Below are 27,457 nucleotides of genomic sequence, written 5' to 3'. Positions count from 1 at the left end.
AGAAGCTAAAGTTGTTGGTTCGCGCAGTCCACCGTGCATGCCAAATGTTACGGCATAAGCTGCACACTTCCGATCCTACGTGTGCGGACTCTACGGACTAGGGCTTCGTGCGGCTATGGATAGTTCTTCGAGCAACGGGTGTATTTGGGGGGGCATACCAGTCATTGTGGGGATATCAATCAATCAATATATCTTTCTCAATGTAATCGTGTGCTCTGTTGGGTATCAATGAAGAAGATGGTGTTCTGTCCCTGTGTACTGTCTATTCTATCTTCTTATACATTGTTGTTTCATTTAATGTAAGGAAGTGTGAGGGTATCCATTCCCGTAGTGCTCATTGCTCCACTGCGGAGCCATAGGCATTACATCGAATAAGAGTGAGGCTATTGGTGGCTTTATCAAGACCTACAACAAATCACTACTGTGCGAGTTTTGAAATTTCAAATCGCAGTCCGGTGTGATCCAAGTGCTATCAGTAGACAACCAATCGTGAGGTAGAAGAGTTACTTTTCGAAAAAAACAATGTTGAACCAATTTGGTGAAGTCCATTTTGTTAGGCTACCTTGAATACATATTATAGGTGTCTACAAACCTATCAGTTGTTATCCATGTCCTACTTAAAACCTTTTTAACTTATACCTACCATTGATGTAGTGTTAAATATCAGCAAGTATCCATTCTCAGAGCAGTAAGCCACACATGAAAGTGATGTGTGTGTGTGTGTGTGTGTGTGTGTCTATATGTGTGCGCGCACGTGTGTGTGTTTAGATTGCAAAAGGTACAAAAGCTGGCTTTACCCATGAGACAAGCAAAGAAGGACTATAGAAACAAAATTTAATTAAATAAATAAAAGTAACATTGGTTTGAAATACAAAGCAAGGCAAAAGAGAGGATTTCCATCTTTATCTTTGTAGAAGTGTTAAGAGTAAGGGTTCCTTCTATACCTGCCACCATTACAACCAACAATAACAAAGGGATGTGTTACATAGTGGAAAGCATGTATTATCAAAGTAACCCACGTATTATAGATGTCAGCTCAAAACATAATGCAAAATATATACTCAAAGCCTTTAAAGGGAAACTTGCGCAGAGTTCTCCATGGTTGACCTAGGCTCGGGGGTTCACTATGTGTAAAACTACCATATCACGTGCATTCAAGACATGTTTGTAAAACCCCTTATCTATGAATTTTGTTAAGAATATAATGTACCCTTTTCTTTTAAAATGTGTTAGTTCTTTTCAAATTTGAAAAAATAATACCCTTTTGTATATATTTCTGTAAGTTTCAAGAACTTTAAATACCCTTACGCTGAACTCACGTGATAGGTTACATTTTTATTAGTGACCTACCCGAGTACCTAGGTTGTATGTAGGAGTAGGGGCCAGAGAAGCTTCTCTACGAACTCCAAGGTGGTAATGTCATGCACAACATCCCTGAAATAGTAAGTCTCCTTCTGCACTAAATCTGAGATTCAGACCTCCTTTAAAGCCATGACCACACAAGCACAAGCTTGTGGTAAGGTGGAGCCCGACCCCAATTGTAAATGCCAGGGAGTGGGAGCCCCACGCTGCAGAGCGTCGGGAGTGTAGAAGGGTTGCATGCAGGCCAACCCGCAAGGAGTAGTGGGGAAAGATTTCAATGATCCAAATGTAAAATAATGATGGTCCATGAAGTGAATTTAGTACTAGAGTAAGGAGGCATGCACACCTAATTGGTGTTTTAAGAAAAATAGGAGTAGGTTCTTATGCCAAGGCACTACCAAGTCCAAGGTTCCTAAGCCTTAACACTAGAATGGTAACCTAACAGGACATAAAAGTGTCCTTTCAGGGTTTTGGAAAAAAATTCCAAAACCATAGTAGATCCACTCATTTTGAAAAATCCTTTCATGAGCTTATAGTTCAATAACTACTACATATGGAAAAAATGAGAAACTTGTAATTTTTCTCATCCCTTGGTCACTACAAGCCTCCAAAGTTGATGGACCAGTGCATTTTGCCCAAAACAACAATTTATTACGGTTGATTGCATATAAATAAGAGTGGAGATTTTTGTAGGACGTGAGATAAAATGCCCCGTTAACTTCAATGGGTTGGTGACCAAAAAATATGGTTGCTTTTACCTCACTAATTTTTTTTTGGGCAACAAAAATTGGTACAAAAAAGTTGCATTTTTGCCATTCTGCGGACCTATCATCAAAGTTTCTATAGTCACGCTCAATACACATACTATATACATGTTTTCTTAGTTCCCTTTGGGCCTCTGGATTCAAAAGGAGCCATGGAGCATGTCAAAAGGATAATGGATCTCTTACAATTGGAACCTTGGGGGCAATGATAAAGTGATAAATACAGCAAACATGAAAAAACTGGGTTTAGCATTATGACCTCTAGAAACCCATAGAAACTACTCAATATCTAGCCAAGTTTGTAGTCTATGATTAGATATGGTTACTACCTACAAAATACACACAATTGGTCTAAGAAACTAGCAATATTGAGAAAGTTATACTTGCTACTCTAAAATGTATCGTATTCTTCAGCAATCAAAAAACTCAACCATCATCATATACTATGCTATATAGCATATTAGGTCCCCCAAAACTCAAGGAAGATTAGCTTTATGCTATACATTACACTTACACAATCAAAATTGAATTTGGATATCAAGAAAGCCACCAAAAAAATCATAAAAGTGCTAATTTTGGCCAAAAAATAGGATTATGCAATTCTTGTAAATTGGTCATAACTTTCAATTTTAACACTTATCTCTATCTACAAGCATCAAAACATGTTGAGAACTATGAAGGCCTAACCTCTAGCCATCTAAACCTCACAAACATGAACTTTAGAGTGGTATAGTTGCCAAAAATTGAAAAAAAAACCCAAAACAGGACCAGTTTTTTCACAAAGTTTAGGTTCAAAAATGTTGTGCAAGAGTAAAATTAATGGTGAGATCGATACTCAAAAAAAAAATGCTAAGTTTTTTTCAGCTCATAAGGCAACTTTGTGGATATATAGCACCTAGAAATTCATTTTCATACTCTTCAAATAATTCAAGCAAAATGGTCACTTAACAGGATGTAAGAGACCAATTACCTTGAAATGTTTAGCTTTTTCACTTGGACACTTTTGGAAATTTATCATATGTGTCCTTACATAAAACTAGCCAGTAAAATGACCTTCTAACTTATGCACATGAATTGTCGTGACACGCAAAAATAATTTGGTGCCTAGAGTCGAAGTCCATGGATACACATACTCTCCCCTTGTGGAGTAGATACCCATCATCAATAGAAAAATTCTTGAGTCTTTGTGGTTTTGCTTGTGAAAAAGTAGAACTATGTGTAAATTGTTGCACTCACATTAGAGTGAGAAGGATTCCTCGTTTCTACATGAATCCATACCATAGTGGACAATGAATTGTGCTTCCACTTTCCTTGAAAAGATTCCAATCCTATCAAAAAATTAGCATTATCACTTGAAATACCATCAAAACAACATATTTATGCTTGCACATAATAGACCCTAACTTCAATCAAAGTAATAATGATTACGCTCAATAGAAAGAGCAAGAAGAGAGAGACACAATGCACTTGTCAAGAATCAATTTGGATAACCAGATAGAAATTTATAGAGATTACAAATTGGCTTTGTGTGTCTGCAGCTTCACTCATACACGCTTATCCAAAAATTTCTCCTAATCTCATTAAAAATTGACTATTATACCTAGGGCTTCTAAAAAATGACACCAAACTATAGTTCCCATCATAATGTACTTTTAGAACAATGAGAGAAGGATTTAAAATGACAAACCAGTTATAGAGCTCTTCAATATCTTTACATAATCTAGAAGGGTTTTCCGTCATGGCATCTGCAAACGTCCCGCCTCCTAGACAATTGTCACCCTTGACATCAATTAGTCGTGGTAGTATACAGCATCGAGTGCTTGAATAGCTCCATGGTATTTGGTAGCTCTTGCTTCAGCTTCAGCTTCAGCTTCAGCTTGATGAGCAATGTATGCAAGAGGATTAGTCAAGACAACATTTTGATATGCTATGTGCCTAGCTTGAAGGTCCTTGGTGAGAGGGTTGAAGATTGAATATTCAATCTTGGCAAAACTTGTCATGAAACAATCTTTCATATAACCCCATTATGATTTTCTTTTAGGGGCTATTCTTCAATTTTTTATAGCAACACACTTGTTGCAGGGCTTGCCAATGCTAGAAAACTTAAAACTCGCTTTCTTCTATCTTTCCATTGTGCAAATAAGGTGCAAACTATGTACCTGCTCTTCTTCTTTAGGACTAGGAAATAGGTTGGGTAGATCTTTATGTGGTTGCTTTATAGATGGTCTCATCTCATGGTCTCTTCTCTAGCCATCTCTATCACCATAAAGGTTGGTTTTCTAGAATGACATGTGCTCCTTTAGCTACAATGGCTCTTCCTTTGTAGTTACCTTGAGGTTTGGGATCAAGGTTTTGTAGCATAATTTTTTGCCATAAGTACAATTCATGATAAATCAATGGCAATGGTTTCATGTTGTTTTGGCATCTTAAATTCCCACTGCATATATTATTTAGAAGACCCTTCTAACAGCTCCTCTATCCATTTTTCCATTTCCTACTTGGAGTTTATTTAGAAGACCCTTCTAACATCTCCTCTATCCATTTTTCCATTTCCTACTTGGAGTTTACAAGTGTACCTTCAAATTCAAACACTAATTGCTGCTCCATTCAGAGGTGCGTGGCACATTCTGTGTTGCTTCTAGTTGTGTTTTTGGTGGCTCTAATGGCTCAAGAGACACAAACTCTACTACAACTTGCAAGTCCTTGAATTGCATGTAGCAACTTGGAGATCCATGTTTGCTTTTAGCAAGCTTTCAGCTTGGCAATTTTATCTTCCATTTATTTTATCTTCATCTCATTCTAAGAGGTTGTGGCCATGACGCCACTTACAAGAATTTATCATTGAATTCTCTCCTCCTTGGGCTCTTTCTTCATCTTGGCCAGCTCTTCATTGTCTGCATGTTGGGAGCTAGTGTCACTGATGTTTTTCCTAAGCAAGGTGGTGAGAGTAGACTTCATGAAGTAGTAGGATGTGGCTACTTGCTCATAGAATCTTTTTTGCTCAATATATTGCTCTTCTAGCCATTGGATCTCTTCTTGGTTCATATTGAGTTTGGCATTGAATGACTCTTGGCCGCTATAAATCTATTGCAATTTGTTTGCCGATTGATCTTTTACTTCTCGGAGCTTTTCACTTTGCATCTCTAGATATTTGATCCTTATTTTTAGAAATTTCTCCCGTGTCACCCTATCTTTATAGGTTTTCCTAAATGCAGCCGTCTCTTCCTGTGTAGATAACATCGCGATGGCATAGAAAATGCATTTTTGGCTACTCAATTGTTTCTTGAAGGTTGAATTCCTTCACCATCTTGAGCTCTATCTTGAATGGATTCTTCTCTAATTCATGATGATCTTGTTGGGTGAATGGTGACAGACATGCGGATATTTTGCCTCTAGAGGGCCCCACTACTTTTGTTGTTTCAATGCTTCGTGTTTGGATCGGCCTCTCTTTGCTTTCTTGTGGCTTTTCAGGTGTCTCTTTAGTGACATTTTCTCCTGATCTTCCACCATGTCGAGCATGCCCATGGTCTCCCCTTCTTCCTATTAAATCAATATCCGGGTGAAAGCATGTTAACCTGTCGCGCTTTTTGTGCTAGTTAGCAGTTTCAAGTTAGCACATCTTCGAAAAGTTGGGTGTCCGGTAAATTTTTTACAAATAATATCAAAATTTGTCGGAGGTTGTACATTTGGATTCCTTGTTTCAAGTGCTTTATATTGATATATCATATGTCATAGATCTTGGAGATGTAGCTCAAGTTATTGTACTAGTTAGCATATGTCAAAATTGTGCTAGTTAGCATTGTCCGGGACATGAAAAAGCATGACAGGTTAACATGATTTCACCCATCCTCATTTGTGGTGTTTGGAGTGGGAGTTTCTTCTCTTTTGGATTCTTTTGATGCCTCTTGTTTCATTGGATTTCCTTCTTCGGTAGTAGTTTCTTTGGGTTTAAGTTCTTGATTGGGAGATGGTAAAGCGGTTGCATGTTCTTGTGTAGCGGTCGCTGCTCTATTCAAACCTAAGTTCTTTAAGTCTACAATGCAATTTTGGTCTAATCTTTAGTTCCCCCCCCCCCTTCCCAGTTTTTGACCTTGCTTGATGTTCAAGCCCCCTAGCTAAACCTCTTTGTGCTAGCTATGTGCAAAGGACACTTCTCTAGTCAAATTTCACTCCAAGTTACACGGATCACAATTCATGGTCTACAGCATCTGATTTCCATATTTTTTCCATTTGTGGAGAAGGTCAAGGGCATGTCATTTCCTAATTTTTCCCAATTTGGATGTCAAAATTCCAATTTTACCTTGTATTTTGGTCTCAAGTAGCAAATTTCAAGCTACCTTTTGAGATTCTTGCTAAGGTTTTCTAGGTCTTTTGCACTCAAATGGATGGTTTTGATGTCAAAGATTTATGGCCAATCTTTTGCACTCAAATCTCAGACTCAAATCTCAGAGATTTATGGGCAATTTTTCCCAAATATGGTTTCTAAATAGTTTCTCTCATACTTTTGCAACCCAAAGTGACGGTTTCTTTACTACTTAACCTACTCCTATGTACTTGAAATGATAGAATGCATTAAGATGAAGAAAACTTGAGAAATTACTAATGGTGTGCTACCATATACATGTGGTAGTGATGTATGTGAACACACTTAGGACCGTCGGGGCATTTTTTCCCTCATTAGGAGGTTTTCTCCCCCCTGCATTGTATATACACCCATCACTCTAGGGCTATCTTATCTTTCCATTGTGCACTAAGCAATACTACTCTCTTTGTTGTATGCCTTCAGCTTCTTCATCTTCTCCAAGCCATGTGTGTTTCCTTGCAACCCTATTTCCAACAATTGGTATCAGAGCAAGTTGTATCCTCCCGGCATAGTCGTCAGCGTCGCTAGCACCTGCATGCTCACTTTTTCAGATTTGGGTGGGCTTTGGTGATGATGAGCGTCAGCAGGTCAACAAGTACTTTGGGCTTATTTCGGCTTTTGTTTCCACTATAGGCATTATAACGCAAGCAATTTCTCCTTCTATGCAAAACTTTTTCAAATGCTATTTTCTGCATAACAGGTCCCTTACACTCTTCTTTGGGTTGTGCTATATAGCATGTGTTAGTCCCACTTTGTTTCTCCTCTTTTTGGTCAGTTTTCACATCAGGTGTAGGCACTTGCCATGGATGACAACAACACATATGTGTTCAAGATGTTTGTTGCTGAGGATAAATTGGATGGGGACAATTACCCAATGTGGGCTTACATGATGCAGCATGTTCTTGTGTCAAAGGGCATTTAAATGTTGTGTAGGGCATTGATGTATGTCTAGATTATGTGGATACGTGCTCTATTAAGGATGTTGCAGGATTGCTACTGCTAGAGCTGTTTTGCCTATGACTGAGCAGGGCACATTGGGATGTTAGAGATGCGCAGGCTCATGCATTAATTGCATTATCTATGAAGTTCACTATTACTCCTCACATTTTCTCAGCTAGATAGGCTTGGCTGGTCTTTATGCAATTCGTGATGAGGCTAAAATTGCATTGCTGCGTAAAGAGCTAGAGTCAAATATTATGCATGACGAAGATGACATGGACACTTTCCTTTGCTAGTACAAGGATATTAATGAGCAACTCATTTCTGCAGGCGAAGTCATTTCTGACAGTTCACTTGTGCATATTGTTTTTGATGCATTGCTAGATTCTTACTAGACTTTTGCTAGTACTTGGAAACTTATGACCCAGGGAAATCCTAATGTTGTCAAGTTTGATGCATTATGCACATTGCTATTGCAAGAGTCACTTTCAAGAAAGAACAAGGATAAACAGCGTGTTAGTGAGCACGCTTTTATTGCTACTCAAAGAAAACGTGGTAACAACAATGTAGCCACTTCTCATGGTTCTTCAGTGAGTGGCAAATCACTTGTTCCTAATGCTTCTATTGATAGCACTTTATCTAAGAATTCTAGTAAAAATGGCAAAAAGAAGATGAGTTGCCATTATTGCAAGGCCAATGATCACTTGATTAAGTAGTGTCCTAAATTGAAGACAAAAGAGGCCAAGAAGAAAGAGGCTGGTTCCACTACAAGTACCTATTGTAGAATCTTCTACGAAAGGAGATTGTGATGTTGTTGTAGATGCAGAGTGGGCATTTAGTGCAGAATGCACTTATGATCCTTCTCTCCATGATGCATGTATGTCAGCTGCTGCAGATTCACATGTGTGGTACTTTGATAGTGGTGCTACAAATCACATTACCTTACATCGGGACTTGTTTACCTCTCTCCAGCCTGTCCTTCATGGGAATATAGACACTCAGTTGGTCTAATGGGCCCATTTGTTTTGTGTTCATTGATCCCCTTAAATCGTACTTATTTCTTTTTAGAGGGTGGTGTATACATTCTCATAAGGGTCAACTCTATTTGCTTTTGATTTAATCTTCTCACATTTAAATGATGCTTGATGACATTGTGCATCTGAGCATGGAGCTCATTCATGTTATTGGTAACAAGAGAGGGTCAATAGTTAATGCTAAAGAGTGGCACCATACATTCAGTTGTCTTGACCACGTGATAGGTTCTTCATAGCACCCCTCGTGTTTCATGGTATGGATGTATGGAATCGTTGCCCCCTCAAGGCACATGCAATGTTTGAGGGTTATTGTATTTTTTTGGAGAAAATATAATTTCTCTCTACTCACAATTGTGAGTATGGAAAAAAGGAAAAGGTAAATAATGCCCATTTCAAGGGTCTTCTACACCGAGTGCTAGTTTGGGGGAGAACCTTTCTAGTCTCTCTCTCAACCAGTTGTAAGCAAGACATCGAGAGATTTCACCTTGTTTGCTTGTCAGTACTCTGGAAAAATGTCCCTTAGCGCCGAGTCCCGCTAGGAATGTTAACTTTAGTAAAATAAATCTCTAAAAAGCAATCCCACGAATCCATAGCTAAAGGCGAAAATGAAACAAAACATGTCTCCTAATTCTGGAATTAGCGATAGCCATCGCCCTGTAAGAAAACGCAAATGACCCGTAATAGTAGTAATGCAGACAAAAGAAATTGCATTTGCAGCACTACACAAATCTCGGCTTCATGTTCCCTTCATCTTGCTAATATCTAGTTCAGGTGCAAGACCACGATTTAACAAAATTTACTTGAATGTATTAATCCCACTAAAATATATTGGGACTCGGCTCTTAGCTTACAATCGTGCCGCTATGAAGTTCAAACATGCTTGGTGAGAGGAAGAGGAAAAGGAAAACCCCACGTAGAACTTGAGAAATATAGAGTAAACTTTAAAACCAATAAAAGTTTTCTCTATTTTTCAACATTTACTCTTGGAAAATCCATAAAAAAGTGTTGAACAATGCGCATCGAGAAACAGGACCGTGTCCTTATTCAACAAATAAAAAAAAGAGGACTACTTTTTTAAACGTAAAACTATATATATATATATATATATATATATATATATATATATATATATATATATATATATATATATATATAGAGAGAGAGAGAGAGAGAGAGAGAGAGAGAGAGAGAGAGAGAGAGAAGAAGAAGAAGAAGAGAATTTTAACGTTGTAGGAAACTATTCCAAGAGACCTTAAATCGACAAGAAGAGTTGAACTCAAGACTTGTTATTCAAGAGAGAAATGGCATAACCAATTTGCTACACTTGAGAGAGAGATAAGAAGAAGAAGAGTATTTTAACATCATAGGAAACTATCCCAAGAACACTTAAAGATTTATCCAACGAGGAGAGTTAAACTCAAGACATGTTATTCAAGGGGGAAATGGCATAACCAACCTACCACACTTGGGAGATAGAAAGGTTATAGTATTTTCCTCTTTTTATTAGTGCACACACACACACCCGAGAAGAAGGGTATTTTAAAACACTTGGGAGATAGAAACGTTATAGTATTTTCCTCTTTTTATTAGTGCACACACACACCCCCGAGACGAAGAGTATTTTAAAGTTGCAGGAAACTATTCTAAGAGACCTTAAAGATCTATCCGACGAGGAGATTTGGAGAGTTGAACTCAAGACCCTAACCGATTAGAGAGAGAGAGAGTCAAGAGAGGAGGGATTTGAAATTTCAACGAGAGAGGAGGGATTTGAAATTTCAACGAGCCAAGTGGGGCTAGCTCGCTTTCCTGCACACTCATGATTCGAGGCTGGGAGCGGCCAGAGATTGCTGTTGATATCATCCAGCGATGCCAACAAACCAGGTACTCTTCAGCCTCTCCTTCTGTTCAATATGGGCTCTGCTTCTCGCAGAGTTTTGCAATGGCATGCTTCTTGATCTCCCTGCGGGCTTCAACCTCTCCGTGCGTGCTGCCCTCAGTTCGCATACGGCAGTCATCAAGGCACATTCTTCTGTAGATGGACATTCCTTTTTCGTGCCCTTCCTCAGCTCTTCATCCTTCAATAGCTCTAGCTCATCTGAGAGCTTGGGCTTTGCTGTTGGATTTTTCTTCCTCAATGAAAGTAGTGTAAATTCCTCTCTTCGAATTGACCGTCAACAGCTTAAAGATGGTATCTACCTCGCAGTGTGTGGCGGCATGTTGGGAAATCACTCCAATTTGCTGAAAGGAAAGCTTCCTTTCCTAAATGGAATTCATGAAGATGCTGTGTTTAATGCATCATTGGACATAATAGCTGATGGTTATGTTGTGCCTCTGTGGATTGCCAAGGAAAATGGACCCCTTCAGTCTTTGAATGCATCGTTGTATATAGTGGAAACACAAGGCGGTTCAAATTTCACCAGAAAATACTTGCGGCTGCAGGATTATGATGGCAGAGGAGTGTGGGAAGTCAGTAATGCAGGCATGATGGAGATGCAAGACTCAGGAAATTTGGTGATCTATGACTCAAAGAACAAGACATATGTGATGTGGGAAAGCAATTCTGAGCCCACAAACACTCTTGTTCAAGGGCAAAAGCTCTTGGTAGGCATGGAAATTACAAGCACAAACGGGGACTACTCCGCACGAATGGAAAAGGGGGGTTTAGTGCTTGTCCTCAACAATGTGCAGCTAGTGTATGGGCAGTCGTCTCCATACTGGATTTTTCCCATTCACTTTAGAAACGACACACCCAATTCCAATGGAACTATTCAGTTAAACTCTCCAAATTATACCAGTGTCAACTCTTTGATTTCTTCCTCACCATGTGCCAACAGCAATGTGGAAGATCAAGCTTTTGCAATGCTGAGAAATTCTTCTTTGAAACTATTTCTGGAGACGGGATCATGCAGTAAAGACCCATCTTTCCTTGGAGCTCAAAGAGCTTTTATTGCCGCAGGAAGAGATGCTGATTTCCCAATTAGTTGGAGCTTTTTGAGTTTGGAGAACGATGGCCGTCTTTACATGAATGCAGTCATCAAGGGTAATTCTACAGTCCTTGCTGGCACTCCTTCTACCCTAAGATATGCACTAGATAATGAAGAGGCAGTATTTACTGTTGAAGGGTCTCTTTATAACTTGAGTATAGCACTTCAAGAAGCAGTGCCCTTCACCTGGGGTGGATGTGATGTACCTGCAGCATGCGGGCCTCTCGGGATGTGCACACCACAACACTCTGGATTCTGTTCATGTCCATCGTCTATTGAAATCGGTCCAATCAACTCAGAGGATTCCTCACAAGGTTGCCAGCTTTATAACCCTCTCCCGGCCTGCACAAATAATGTCTATACAGGCAATGTGCCGGATATATTCAAGTTCATAGAGATTCAGGCATCGAGCATTTTGCTTCTCAGTGATTGGGATTATGCTGCCGATACTGCCACAGTCGACCGCTGCAAAAAGGCATGCTCTTCCAATTGTTCCTGCATTGGATTTTTTTACAACAAAGAAACATCCAATTGTTTCTTTATAAATAGTTCTAAAATCAGCTTTATAAATTCAACTAGTGGGGCCTCCATCTCCCTTGTGGATTTATCCAAGATGGGCTATGCCAAGATATTCATCAATACAAGCAACCACATCACTTACTTGAAAGTTGATGAGGTTGTTGATCTTTTTGCAAGCTTGGGGAATGTTCGAGAAAATCTGATCATTTTTGCCACCACTCTAGCTGTTCTGCTGCTCATAGTACTACCCTTCTGCTGCTGCTGCTGCTGTTATTGTATTAGAGCAAGACGAAGATGGCGCCGCAAGCAGAGGAACAGACAGATTGAAGAGGAGGAGTTAAGGGACATTCTGCCTCTATTGCCAAGTAGATTTTCATACAAGGAGCTTCAAGAAGCGACGAATGGCTTCAACAAGCTCTTGGGTGCAGGTGGATGTGGTTATGTTTATGCTGGGGTTCTTTCTGATGGAAGAAAGGTTGCAGTCAAGCTTCTGGAATCCCAAATGCCTAATGGCCAATCAAAGCAGTTTCTTGCAGAAGTAGCGACCATTGGTCGCACAAATCATCTCAATGTAGTTCGCCTTGTCGGCTTTTGCTGGGAGGATTTGCGGCGACTCTTGGTGTATGAATTTGTGGAGAAGGGGTCATTGGACCAATGGCTCTTCACCGAGCAATCTGGCACTGGCGACAATGCCACCTTACTAGCCGTCCTTGATTGGCAAACGCGGTACGATGTCGCACTCGGGGTTGTTCGAGGCTTGAGCTACCTGCATGAGGAGTGTGAACCACCTGTGTTACACTTTGACATCAAGCCCCAAAACATTTTACTGGATGAAGCATTTGTAGCTAAGTTAGCTGACTTTGGGATGTCAAGGTTGATGCAGAGGGGGCTTTCAAAGGTTGTAACGGGAGTACGTGGTACACCTGGTTACATAGCTCCGGAATGGCTTGCTCACGGTGCCGTAAGCAAGAAGAGTGATGTGTACAGCATGGGCATGGTGTTCTTAGAGATTGTAGGGGGCAGGAAGAATGTGGACCTCGCGCTCTTGAGCACCGTCCCACTCAATGGAGCAAAGAATGAGGCATGGCATTTCCCTAGTTGGGCTGCCAAGAAGTGTGAGGAAGGCTCAATGATGGAGCTTGTTGATCAGGGACTTCATACAAGTGGGTTTGATGTAGAACAAGCAAGGAAGCTCATCCATACCGCCTTTTGGTGCATCCAGGATGACCCAAGCCTCCGGCCCAATGCACCCACAGTGTTGCAATGGCTGGAGGGTGGCTCCTCTGTGAAGCAACCACCCTTCAACTCAATCAGCACAAGCGCCCATGCAAGGCGTGGCAGCTTCACCTTATTGAGTGAGGAGTGTACAGAGTAATTGTAACCTTAACTCATTAATGTGGGTTGTATGCTTCCAAACAGAAAACCAGCATTGTATAATTTTCCTTTTGTATATTCTACATCAAGATGAAAATCAAATCTGTACTTATGTATCCAAAGAGTTTGCTGCTCGTGTGTACAGCCAGCCAGTGAGCGGGTGTGTGTGTGTGTGTACGCGTGTGTGGGTGTGACAGTGCGGCAGGTTTTGCACGTCAAGTTCTGGCCAGCGCTGTTTTGTTTGGTCTCGCTATGCAGGACTGGCAGGGCAGATTGAACACAGGTTAGATCCTGCGTAAAGCTCCAATTCTATGGGCAGAATTCAGCTGATGTATATTGCTGTGGGTTTTGGTTGCTTCTTTCTGTGAAGCATGTACAGAGCTTTGGTTCGTCTGTTATTTGCAAGGTTTTCTCCACAGTAGATTGCAGAATTTTTTCGCCAGTCGGTTTTGTTTGAAGAAGGGGTTTCTTTTAATTTATGTCTCATTGTGCGTCTTTAAGCGTCGGAAAGCAATGGAACCCACATCGGAGGCAGCTTTTGAGATCAAGGCATGCTTGTATGAGGACTTTGAGGAGGCTCGACAGGCATGGAATGGTCAGGCGCCTGCTCTTGAGGTGCGTATTCCGGTACAGGACCTCATAGACCCAGTTGTGTAGAACGCTATGAATGCAGTTATTCTGTTTTTCCCAGGGAAAATGCCTACTGTGCAAGATGTCGGCCAATGGGTCGATTTTCTCCTTAAGCAACAAGCTGTCCGTGGTGTCTACTTTGGGGCGCGTGGATTTTATAAAGTTTTACTCGCAGATTTGGAAGCTCGAAATCTTTTGCTTGAGATGTCTCCCCTCTTTTTTAATACGCAGATGACACATGTTCTCCCGTGGGCACTCACTAAAGAATACCAGAGTCTTATTCGTCACAAATGCCCGGTGTGGGTAGAGATTGTTGATTTCCCCCGCACGTGGAGACATTTCCTGCCGCTGTTGGCTGCGCAGCTTGGAAAGGTTATCTGTCCTCCAAAATTGGATGCGAATACCAACAGGTTTTTCATTCTATGGGACACGAACAAGATTACCCCTAATGGTATTATGGTTGACTCAGGTGATCCATGGGTAGGCAAGCGCCCCTTTAAACTTAAATGGGGAAAATTTGCGAATTCATGTTTTCGATGCGGCAAATTTGGTCATATGCAATCCGAATGTCTAGAGCCGGTCTTGCAACCCCCTCCCTCTGCTATTCCTTTGTCCACCTTTATCCCTACTGGAAAACCCACAAGTGAAGTCAAGTAAAGTGGAGTCTCTACTAAAGTGGCTTTGAATGTGGACAAAGGGAAAGGCAAGGTACAGCAAGTTACTGATCTTGGGAATGGGACTGTTGCTAAAGGCAAAATGTTGGACCTGTTGATGCCAATACATGGGTGGTGCCGAAAAAAGCACTGAAGATTCGCACGCCCCTTTCTTCTCGTAATTACGTTCCTTCTATTAATGCTAACAAGAATGCATCGTTTAAGAAACTTCCATGCAACGACAATCGCACGTTGATTGATGCATGGGACAAAGTGATGCACTCTTCTCGTAATTACGTTCCTTTTGTTAATGCTATCAAGAATGCATCGTTTAAGAAACTTCCATGCAACGACAATCACATGCTGATTGATGCATGGGACAAAGTGATGCACTCTTACAAAGATGTACTCCTTGGTGAGGCTTCCACATCGCATGTAAACACTGTGGACACGTTTCCTGCCCTGAGTCAGAGGATGGGTCCTCGTACGGATGCAGTGGATGGAGACGTGTCTATGGGCCCCTCCACTTGATTATGATACTTGTTGCTTTTTGTACATATGTTTCCAATGCAAAGTCATATTAAATGCATCTCATACAATGTGCATGGGTTATGCAACCTTGACAAATGGCGGCTGACCTTGCACTATGTACATACATGTAGGGCAGACATAGTTGTATTGCAGGAGCATAATCAGTACGAGTTTGCTGGTCAATGTTCTTATTTTGCCGGATATTGGATTGCGTATGCTGGCTCGCAAGATTTCTTTGGTGTATTGATATTGGTTCGACATGAGCTTCAGTCTGTGCATGGTCGGTGGATGGTTGTACAGTGTTTGTTGAATGGTCGAGTTCATGAATTTGAAGGTACATATGCATATACGGCCTCTAGGCAAAGAGTTGCTTTATGGCGAGAAATCTCGTCTCGTTCATGGACCTCGAATGCATTTCTGTGTGGAGATTTCAATAATACTCCTGATTTGCTTGACAGCACCACAGGAAATTCACATATGTTGCTTACGGAGAAACACAAATGGGATCTTCTTGTTGCCTCTGCTCAAATGATTGATATCTGGCGTTCTTTGCATCCTGATATCTCTGGTTTTGCCTTTCAGCATGTTGCTCATTCCTCTTATAGAGCACGATTGGATCTTTGGTATTTGCTTAATGGGCAACAGTATGAAGAATTTGTATGTGACATGAGAATAGATTATGCTCTGCAGCTATCGGATCATTATCCTCTTTTGCTGTCGTTGTATTTTGGACAGTCTCTTTGTGATCGGCCTCTTCACAGGAAACGTTTGTTGCATGTTAATAATGCTTATCTTACTCATGAAGCTTTTCGTCGCATGATTGCCGATATTATTCCTCCGCTGTTGGCTCAAATGCATATTGATTTGGATGTTGCTTGGTATCGTTTTGTCATGAGGGTACAAAGTGTGATTTTTGACTACGGTAGGCAACATATGCAGTGTATTCGAGAGAATGTCGTTGATGCGAAACAGATTAGTCAATAGTTGGCTGATTTCCGCCCACTGTCTGACTCTGAAATGACGGAGTTATATGAAGCTAAAGTGTGTATTCAGCAAAATGATAAGAGGAAGCTTGCTAAGTGGCAGACGTGTGCATGTCAACAGGCTTTTATGGATAAGGGTTGTGCTTCGAATAATTTTTTTAAGAATTTGCATCATTCAAGAGTCTCACAGTCGATTAAACGGGTTATGCTTCCCTCGGGTGCTTGGACTTCTTCGAAGCGGGAACTTGCTGAGGTTATGGTTTCACATTATCGTAAGGTGTTTGTTGCTGCATCTCAGCCTTCTTCGACAGCTTGTCGAGCGCGTGAATTGTTGCTTTCTTATGTTCGTTCGATCCTGTCTTCGCAGGAGGCACAATGCCTTGAGGATCCTTTCTCTGTTTCCGAATTGCATGGTGCCTTGCTTGCATTGGGCCGGTGGAGATCTCCTGATTGGGACGGACTTACTGTGGAATTTTTCCTCTTATTTTGGGATGCTCTTAAACAACCCCTGATCTTCATGATAAATGTGGCATGGGAAAAACAGGATCTACTAATTTCATGGAAAGAGGGCTTACTTAAGTTGTTGCCCAAGCAAGCGCTTTGCGAGCAGTTCTCTCATTGGCGGCCCATAACTTTGATGCCGGTGATATACAAGATTTCGGCTAAGATGTTGGTCCACTGCATCAAGGACTATTTGTTTACAAGACTTCATTAGGCTCAGTATGGTTTCATTCCTCGTTGTCAAATCATGGACAATTTGGCCATCTTATGATTGGCATGGAGTATGCTAAGTATATGCAACAAGATGTGTTGGTCATGCAAGTTGATATTGAAAAGTTCTTTGACACTGTGCACTGGGACTTCATTGCTGCCACAATGAGATGTCTAGGATTTGGTCCTAAGTTGGCCAATGTGGTTTATTTCTTGTATGATTGTAGTACGTCTTCGGGAATCTTGGACGGGGAATTGATAGAATCGTGGCCGCTTAGTTGTTCGGTTAGGCAAGGTTGCCCTATTAGTGCTTTGTTGTATGCAATTGCCTCTCATTCTTTGTTGATGTATCTTGATCACTTGACCTCTGCGCGGCGTCTTCATGGTTTGCAGCTACCATCGGGTCATACTTTTATTGGGCAGGCTTATGCAGATGACTCACTGTTTATGCCCCGCAATCAGCAAAACGATGTTCAAGAGATTATGAACGCTTTGGAATTGTTTGCGAGTGCGGTTGGTCTTAAAGTCAATTTCCATAAATCAAAGCTTCTGCCGCTTCGTTCTTATGATTGGCATGCTCTGTTGTGGCCAGGAGAGATTGTTCTTCCAAATGTAATCACTAGGCATTTGGGTTATCCAATTGGATGGAATGTTACTCACACGCAAAAAGTGGATTGGGTTATGAATCGCTTGAATGTTAAATTGCATTACTGGAAGCTTTCTACCTAGCCGCTACATGTTCGCCTGCGAATTGTTCAGAGTATCCTCATGGCATATGTTCAGTTCTTTTTGTCATTGTTGCATTGGCCCCGTCATTGTCTTGACTCTCTCATGTTGGCCATTTTGTCTCATTTGTGGCGAACGCGTGCTCACAAAAAAGGTTTGCACCTGATATCAATGGCAAAACTTTGTACACCAAAGCGCTTTGGTGGTTTGAATATTTTGGACCTGCGTAGGCATGTCATTGCTAGGAAGGCTATGCTTTTGCCTACACTTGTGCAACAATCTTAGCCTTGGACTCTTATATTTGCACACTTGAGTCAGCATGTGGTTACATCCTCATTTGGTCACTGGAAATCATCCATGTGGGAGGCAGTATTTGGTAAGATGGATGGTCATATTCCTGGATGCCCACTTTCTTCCACCTTGCTTTCTGCATGGAAACAAGTTACGATTCATCTCTCATGGAATGCTCGGAGGGAAGGAAACTCACTTCGTGCGGAGAGCCTTCATTGGAGTTGGTATTTTTCTCTTACTTTGGTCGACCGCTCGCCTCGCCAGGTGTATTTCCTCTCTTGCCGTGGCATTCGAGTGGTTGACGATGTGGTGGATGCAGCTGGTTTCACTTTCGAGTTTCCATTTGCCGCTCGCCGTTTTGGATTGGGCATGCATCATCGGCAGTTTTGGAGAGAATTACATCAAATGTTGACAGGTTTCTTGCCCGTTTCACCTTTGGCTGATGGTGATCGCTTTGACTGGAAGCTTGGGGAAATGCCATTTCGAGATATTTCTACCGGCCGGGCATATGCTCTTCTTCTGCCTTGTCCATGGTTTGCTGATCATTGCAACGCTATTTGGCACATGCATAAATCAGATATTTGGTGGTGTAGGATTATATCTGCAATATGGGAAAGCAATTTGCCCGTTGAAGGAGCGTTTGTTTCTTTGGCGGTGTTTACTTGGTGTGCTCCCAGAGGGTACCTTTCTTAGAATGCGCCGTATCCGCCGTTCATCATGTGTCCGTTGCTTATCTGCCGAGGAGGATGTTTGTCACCTCTTGTGGGATTGCTGTGTCACTCGAGACTTCCTTCGCCGGGTATCTGCGTGTATGCGGCTACGTTTTCCCATGACGGTCTTCCATAAGCAGTTTTGGATTTTTGGTATCTTCTCGCCGGGGTTGCAGTGCTTTGTAGCCTTCTTCATGTGGGTCAGGTTTTGGGCGTACTGGAGCTTGTGGCAACATCGTAATGGCTATATGTTCCATCGCATTCATATAGATCCCCTACCTTTCTTCAAGATTTCCCTTCGGCAGTCTTTGCGGTTCGCCTTGGAAGTTAGTTATATCACGGCAGAGATACGTCAGCTTTCTTATGAAGGCTTTTAGATATTTTGTACAGTCGAACATTGTTGTGTTCCTTTCCTTGTACATCTTTTTGGTGGGTTTTCCTCTCTTTGAGGTTTCCCACAGATAGATAAATCAAATTGATTTACAGAAAGTATGTGTAGAGTTGCAAAAGCTCACTTGCTTTTTTTCTTTTAAGTGAAAACCATAGGGGTGCTCACAGAAAGAGAGTCCCCACAAAGTAAAGGCAGACTATTTTCTAGCTAAGGGCGGAGTCACACCTTTTGGCAGTGAGTTACCACATCAAAATGACTTCAACAAAGAGGCTTCACGGTTCAATTTTTTTCAAAGGCGGGGCTTCAACCTCTTTTTGGGCACTGGTCTTAGAGCCAGGTCGCACTAGGATGAGTAGGGTTATGGATTACTAATTATGACAAGTCCATGTTTTTTTCCAACTAGTCTTGCTTGGTGGGCGATGCTATAGAACCTAACAGGACATGTCTATTTGATATATAGATTCAATGATCGAGATTGAGTATGCACTAGTGAGGAAAACATGTGGCTAAACTAAACTTAAGGAAGCATTGACAAACTCAAACAATACAGAAAGCATCAATAGACTAAAAATTGAAATGCACTATCGACTTGGTAATTGTGTATGGTTGTCGTTCAATTGTGCAAGTCGGAGGATACTGTTTGAATCAAGCTATGTAAATGCAATGTGAGTAGTTAAACATTTCGTTTTGCAATTAGACACAAAGTGAAAATGCTAAATATACAGTGCACGTCATGCAGAAGTGCCATACAAAAGTACGGTGGAGAGTTGGCATTGTGATCTCTCCAAAAATTATAGGAAACGAAAGTCGTGCCTTGCCTCATAGCATTCATATGTTTCGCCAAGCAACTTATAGTGGATACAGATAACGAACCTTGCAATGTTGTCGAGTTGGAGTTGTGTTTGTGCAGTCAAAATGTCCATTGTTGTGAATATATTTCCTCTCTGTTAGACACAAAACAAGAGTCAAGACAAATACAAAAGATACATACTATTGATTAAGCTTAAACAGAAGCAGAGGTAACTTTATATTGTACTTCATAGATGGTCTAGGGTTAATTATAGTGATGAGTTCTTGATTCGAAAGCCTTACTGGAACCTAGCGAGGCACGTTACTGCCATGAGTCATCTTATAAGTTGCAAAGTTTACATATCTTAGTCATTCTTCTTTTGAAAATGTAGCTGCTACCAAAGAGGTGATAGGTGTTGGACCTGTCCAAATTAGGTGGATGAGTGTAGACTAAGTGGTTTCCAACGCTGCAACAAAAATCAACTTGCAAGTACAAAATCAAGCAAGTTTCCTTGGGAAAGATTTCAATCTTCATGCAGAACACTCTGGCGGAATTGGTTTTGGAATTTCTCTCCAGCTCGTGGAAGCCCACCGGCAAGCTTGGGTGCACACATACTCTCTCTCTCTATCTCTCTCTCTCTCTCCTCTCTCTCTCTCTCTCTCTCTCTCTCTCTCTCACCCAACAGTTTAGGATTCCATAGTATTTTATTTTGTCATTTTTGTTACTCTGACTTTGTATTAGATCCACTACATTGTAACTTTCTGGTTTCATAGGTCACTTTGGCCTTTTGAAGACATTAATATAACATTTCATTTCATTTCTCACTTGCTTTCTCTCTCTCCGGCCTGCACTAATAGAAACAGTACCTCTGCTCACGGACTAGTTGCAAGCATATGCTCTCGCCCTACACGTGATTTCTCTCTCTCTTTGGCTCGCGAAAGCCCACCAACAGAGATGCCATAGCATCCCTACCGAGATCATGCATTTGACGGCATGTAGCCTCATTAACTAATAGGGAGAGGCTTTGCTATTCAATAGCAAAGCCTCTCCCTATTAACTAATAGGGAGAGGCTTTTCTATTCAATAGCTTTCAACTTGTACCTCTTTTTGAAGGTTTGCACAAAGCATGAAGCTAACTTCGGATGCTCTTACAAAGGTGTTGGTAGAGTTCAGGATCAACGTCTTCCAATATAGTGAAAGCAGAAAACACTAGGTGAAAACCTTACCTAGTGAGTGTGTGAAAGCCTAGCTACAATGCGTGTAGCCTAGAGGGTTACCAAAGATTTCATTGTGTGCTCGGTGAAGGAGAACAAATCAAGTAAACAAAAGGATAGACATGATAGTATCATTGAGCGGGACAATTGACATGAGGGCATAGCCATCTCTCTCTCTCTCTCTCTCTCTCTCTCTCTCTCTCTCTCTCTCTCTCTCTCTCTCTCTCAAAACCAAAATATAAAGCGACATAGAGAATGGTCACTGTTTACGAGCATGAGTAATTTACTGGACAAGAGGACATGCAGGAGGGGTCAATGGACAGTAGATTATGGAAGGTACAAACGTGCAACTGATAGCCTACAAATGAGTGTTGTGTGCCTTTGAGATTTCACTTCAGTGCTATGTCTTATATCAACAAAGAGTATTGTGTGCTTTGAAGTTTGTTTTTCAACGCTTTGCTATTGTCGGCAACTATCAGTGCTCTACTATTCTCGATGATTATGGGAGTGCAATGCTTTAACCTGTTGGGTGTACAATTTCAGCTTAGATAATGCCAAGTGGCCACGTCTAGGCTTTAGATTGGAAAAAATGATATTAGGCTCACCAAGTTAAAGAAAGCCATGTGTCCCCCACCACTCTCTCTTGCAAATGTCGCATGCTGATGATTTCTAAATCGATAAAGGACCAAACAAAAGTGAGATTACCATTTTGTTCAACATAGCTTGAGTAAAATACACCACAACACATCACAAGACAAGCCACCCCAATCACTGTCTTAAGGCCAGGGGAGTCCTCTACACCCTGTCACCCTTTTTATTGCATGTGGGAGTTATGGCCAAATCAATAACAACACACCACAAACAAGCTATCAAGAACTTAAGTAAAAAAAAAAAACACCAAGAGACTTACACATCATTGTTCTCCATAACTTCATGTTGAAAGAGAGACAAGGTAGCCATGATTTGTCCAAATCCACCTCCTTGATTCAAAAAAATGTTGTGCCTACAATTGGTAGTAGAAATGAAGGCTTTCTACTCTCTGTTGAATTATCAATCTCCCTTACAATGGCACAAAACTCCCTTGCTAATCACACCTCTAAGTGCAACACTTGCATGCACATAAGCTAATGAGATTTCACTCAAGAGATCCTTCTCAAAAGCTTGAGCTTGAATTCTAAAGCTATTGCATGGTGCTCTTGCTTATGGCTTATATCCCTTTGTGCTAGCTACACCCTCCTTTTATAGAATTTTTGAGGACTAGGGTTACTCCTCTAACCGTGGTTGGGCTAGATTTTTAGCAATTTATTTTTTTTCTTGCTTAGAATTATGAAGAAGGTGGTGGTCATAGAGAGATAAAAGAGAGAGGAAAGAAATGGAGGTGATAGGACTTTACATAGTAGGGTTAGTGTTAGTAGATTAGTAGATTTAGGATACTTTTGATTGATTTACAAATGGATTTGGATATTTACAATGAGAGTATCCATGTAAGATACAAATAAAAAAGATAAATGCTTGAGAGGTAAGAAAATATGGATTTCTTACAATGTTGATGCTCCAAAAAGCTTGAAAAGGTCAATTTTGACGCTTGCTGACGGTCCATCAACTTTGACGGCACGGTTTCTCTCCATTCTTGACCTTTCTTGGGAGCCAAGGTGATTGAATATGAGTAAGCCATCACCATTATGCTGTTATTTAAGACAAGAGACTGAATTTTGTGGATTTTTTTAATAGAATTGATAATTTGGAGGAGAAAAAATGAGACTAAGAGGTCAATTTTGAAATAGAAGTGTATGTAAGAGGCATGAGTTCACCATGGTTTCTCTTATTCTTCAAGGTTGAGGAGAAGGTGAGTATGGTGCAGAGAGGAGATGTGAGAGGGATGGGGATGATGAGTGAAAAAGTGTGTATAAAAGAGAAAAATGATAAAGTGGAAGAGGAAGTGTGGTTGCATAGCATGGGGAGATTGGGATCCACCAATTAAATAATATCTCATAGCTCGTAGCTCCAAAAATTATAAAAACATTTGAGGCAAAAGTTTAGCTGACGAGCTACAATTCTTGTTATTATCACTTTTCAAAATTCAGAGAGAAAGTGGCCGCTAAAAATTTTACAAAACTGATTGTCTTCTTCCATTGCACAAAGTCTTTGTGGGGTCCCTCTTTGGATGATTCTTTTGAATGCCTCCAAGAGTGAACCCTCTATAATGCATGCATGCATGTCACATATCCTTGATCTTATTTTGTGGGTCTATAAGAAAATATATTGCTATGCTCATGATATAAGTGAATAATACAACTTAGGAGACCAAATACTGAAGGGTTTACGTGTGAAAATAAAATAAAAATTAATATAGATAGAAAAATAGAAAGAGCTCAGCTTAAAAATTTCTCTCTCTCATTATGAGCTACCATAAAAAGATGAATATTTTTTGTGGTTTAATTCATGAGAGTGAAAAGGAGAATAATTGTAGAAAGGAAAAATTCACAATAGTGAAAATATATTCACACAAATAAAATAGTTTTTCAGATTTTTGTTGGGGTGGAACCATTTTGGTATTATTATTTGCAATCTTTCCATACAAGTACAGACATGTATGTAGAAGAAAAAATAGCAAAGTATTATATAGGGTAAAATGATAAAAATTGACGTACGTAGGCTCGGTTAAAACCCGCACTTCAATATCAATATATATATAAATTTATAAAATAATTATATAAACACTCACTTTATTTAGGCCAAAATTAGGGTGCAATACTATGTAAAAACTTGGTCGTAATACTTATCTATATATTTTTTGTCTCCCCTAACTAGATAACTATCGAATTGAGGTTTCTTCCATGGAATAATAGACCGCATAACACACACACACACACACACACACACACACATATGTACATATGAACAAGTAATGATAGCCATAGTGTTAAAGTGATTTTTCTTGGGTGAGGTGCTCACTATGGAAAATACGGAGGGACAAAAAACGGCTATTATTAGCCCCGTCCTAGATGATGGTATATTTATGTACCATCATGAAGTGTCTTTCCCACGGAGAGTGGTTCTAAGTACTCTATGATATTTGGTCCCTTAACAAGATTTTCATTGTGTGGCTCCTTGTCGCACTCATGCTTCATGTAGCAAAACTTACATGAGATAGTCACTCTTTGACAGAGCTTTGGTAGACCCTTTGGTAGAAGGTGACTCAAATAGGGCTATAGCCGATATCCATTTACCTTCTCGGAGTGCTCTTTACCATTGAAGTCCATGAGATGGTAGTAGCTTGAATTGGAATCCTTCTTGAATATGTATGGCCCTTTCCATCTAGTTTCAAACTTGACATCCAAAAAATTATCGAGTCGATTGTCATACCTTAGCACAAGATCTCCTTCCTTGATGCCTTTGTCTTTTTGTTTCTTGTCAAGCTTTTCCTTTACTTGTGTATCTTTCCTCTTGGAGCACTCATAAGACGCTTCTCACTTCCACTCAATCTCCACTAATGTAAGAAGTCGATCCATCCATGCCTCTTGATCATCTTGTTTGCCTTTGCTATGGAGCCGCATTGTTGAGATGTTGAGCTCGATTGGTTGCAAAGCCTCTTGACCATAGACCAGTGAAATGGTGTAAACTTTATGGCCTCCTTCTATGTGATTCGATATGACCACAATGCTCCATCTAAGATTCCATCCCACAACTTTCATAATCTTCAACTCTTGCTCTTTACGCATCAATGCAATTTTTGCTTCATTGCGACTTGCATAAAGACCAACCAAAATATCTCAAGTCTGTTTTGTAAATTTTGATAAAGATTGTGAGGAATAATAGCGTGCTTCATAGACAACGCAATCAATGCATGAGCCTCCACACCTTTTATATCCCAACGAGCTTGTTCTGTCATAGGCAAAACAACTTTAACAACAGTAATCCTTGCAGCAAGACCTGTAACATCCTCAACATCACCTACATCCTCAAAACTATGACGTACATCAATGCCATGCATAATATTCCAAGCACCCTTTGACACAAGAACATGTTGCACCATGTAAGCCCACATAGGGTAATTGATCCCATCCAATCTGTCCTTAGTAGCAAACATCTTGAACACATATGTGTTGTTGTCGGCCATGGCAAATAATTACACCTGATGAGAAAATTGTCTGAAAAGAGGAGAAGGAAAGCGAGAACAACACCTTCTATGTAGCACAAACCGTAGAAGATCGTAAGGACGTGTTATGTAGAAAAATGGCACTAACAAAAAATTTGCACAAAATGACGAAATAGCATGTGCAGTACAACATGTTGTGAAAATGGAGGCCAAAATGAGCTCGAATCAAAAATCTGAGCAGACTGAGCTCTTCAAGAAATCTCATAATATTTGTTGACATGCAAAAGCTCGCCAAAGATCACAGAAATCGAAGAAAATGAGCAGGCGTGTCCTAGAGGTGTTGGCGACTAAGTCCCAGAGGATGCAACTTGCTCTGATACCAATTTTTGGAATTAGCATTGCAGGAAAACACGCACAGCTTGGAGAAGATGAAGGAATCTCAAGGCACACAATAGAGAGTGTATTACTTAGCGTGCAATGGAAAGATAAGTTAGCCCTAGAAGTGATAGGCATATATACAATGCACGGGGAAAAACCTCCTAGTGAGGGAAAAAACATATGACATTCCTAAGTGTGTTCACACATCAGTACCACATGTATATGGTAATATAGCCCACAAGGATGCTAAGCAATAATCAAATATGCAGCTAGACTGCGCTCCTACTTTTGCAATAGAATTTGCTTCTCTACTCCTTCGATTGCTTTGTGTATTGTGCTGATGATTCCTTCTTCTCTGCTAATGTGGCTGCATTAGCTACACACACGAGAGGGAGTAGGGTTGGAACCCAAGCTCTGATACCTCTTGTAGAGCATGAGGAAGATGATATGGACACTTTCCTTGTTGGTGTCAAGGATATCAACGAGCAACTTATTTCTGTAGGTGAAGTCATTTCAGACAGTTCCCTTGTGCAAACTATTCTTGATGTCTTGCCAGATTCTTACCAGACTTTTGCTAGTACTTGGAGACTTATGACCCAACAAAATCCTGAAGTTTTCAAGTTTGATGCATTATGCACATAACTATCGCAAGAATCGCTTTCCAGAAAAATAGGACTAGACAGCATGCAGTTGAACATGCCTTTATTGTTGCTCAAAGAAAAGGTGGTAACAGCAATGCGGCCACTTCTCTTGGTTCTTTTGTGAGTGGAAAATCACCTGTTCCTAATGCTTCTACTTGCAGCAATTCATTTGGAAATTCTGGTGATAAGGGCAAAAAGAAGATGCCTTGCCATTATAGTAAAGCTAATGATCACTTGATCAAGCAATGTCCTAAGTTGAAGGCCAAAGAGGCTAAGACGAAAGGGGCTCGTTCCACTACTAATGCTGGTTCCACTACAAATGCAGTTATTGTTGAGTCTTCTATGAAGGGAGACTATGATGCTGATGTTGGTGCAAAATGGGCTTTTAGTGCAGAGTGCACTTATAATCCTAATGCCCATGATGCATGCATGTCAATTTTTGCAGATTCACATGTGTGGTATTTTGGTGCTACAAAGCACATTACCTCACATTGTGATTTGTTGACTTCTCTTGAAATTCAGTTACTTGTGCCAGCAACGCCTCTTATCCGCTGGTTCAGGGAGTTAGAAAGATTGTGCTTGCTGCAAATGGCAATTCTTTCACACTTAGTGATGCACTTTATGTACCTGGTATCAAGAAGAATATATTGTCTGTATTTGTGGATTCAAAGGCTATTTCAGATGCAAAACTTTGGCATGCATGTTTTGGTCATCTGATTTTTGCCATTTTGTTGCATTTGCAAAAATCTAATATGCTTGCTTTTTTGATGCCTCTTGAAGTACCTGTCAAACATGTCTGTGAAGACTGTATTTTGGGTAAGATGCAATGTTCAAAGTTTCCAAAGGATGGTTCAGTTAGGGCCACATGCAGGTCGCAACTTGTGCATATTGATGTTTGTGGGCTCATGTAAACTCCGTCCTTGGACAATTACCTTTACTTCATGACTTTTATTGATGATTACTCCAGGAATGCATGGGTATATTTGCTTCAAGCAAAGTCCGACGTATTTATGTGCTTCAAACAATTTCTAGCTATGGCTGAAAATGTCTTGAAATGTACTATGGGCACTCTACATTCCAATCAAGATGGGGAAGTATATGTCTCATGAATTTAATGCATCTTTGGCTAGTTATTGGATAAAACACCAGTGTACAGTGCCTTATACACCTCAGCAAAATGGTGTTGCTAAGAGGAAAAATAGGTTACTTACAAAAATGGCACGATGTATGGTCAAAAGTCAAGCTTTGCCGCATTCATTTTGGCTTGATTCTATCATGTTACCACTATGTACTTAACAGGTGTCCTACAAAAGCTTTGCGATCTATGACTCCATATGAATCATGGCATGATAGAAAGACTTCTATTAAGC

General features: G+C 40.5%; 1 protein-coding gene across 1 annotated transcript; it reads left to right on the top strand.

Annotated features, from left to right (window-relative positions):
* Positions 1-10,234: 10,234 nt before the first annotated feature.
* On the top strand, positions 10,235-14,193 carry LOC147419296 (G-type lectin S-receptor-like serine/threonine-protein kinase SD2-5). Its single transcript, XM_086506001.1, has one exon. It carries the CDS (start codon positions 10,329-10,331, stop codon positions 13,338-13,340), a length of 3,012 nt encoding a protein of 1,003 aa, XP_086362127.1. The 5' UTR covers positions 10,235-10,328; the 3' UTR covers positions 13,341-14,193.
* The last annotated feature ends 13,264 nt before the right edge of the window (positions 14,194-27,457 follow it).

This window comes from Adiantum capillus-veneris, chromosome 29, assembly GCF_014529385.1.
Source record: "Adiantum capillus-veneris isolate H3 chromosome 29, ASM1452938v2, whole genome shotgun sequence".
Taxonomy (NCBI): domain Eukaryota; kingdom Viridiplantae; phylum Streptophyta; class Polypodiopsida; order Polypodiales; family Pteridaceae; genus Adiantum; species Adiantum capillus-veneris.
This window is presented reverse-complemented; position numbering and strand designations above follow the sequence as displayed.

Excerpts from the sequence above, each read along its gene's own strand:
- LOC147419296 (XM_086506001.1), top strand. The coding sequence starts at position 10,329 with ATGCCAACAAACCAGGTACTCTTCAGCCTCTCCTTCTGTTCAATATGG.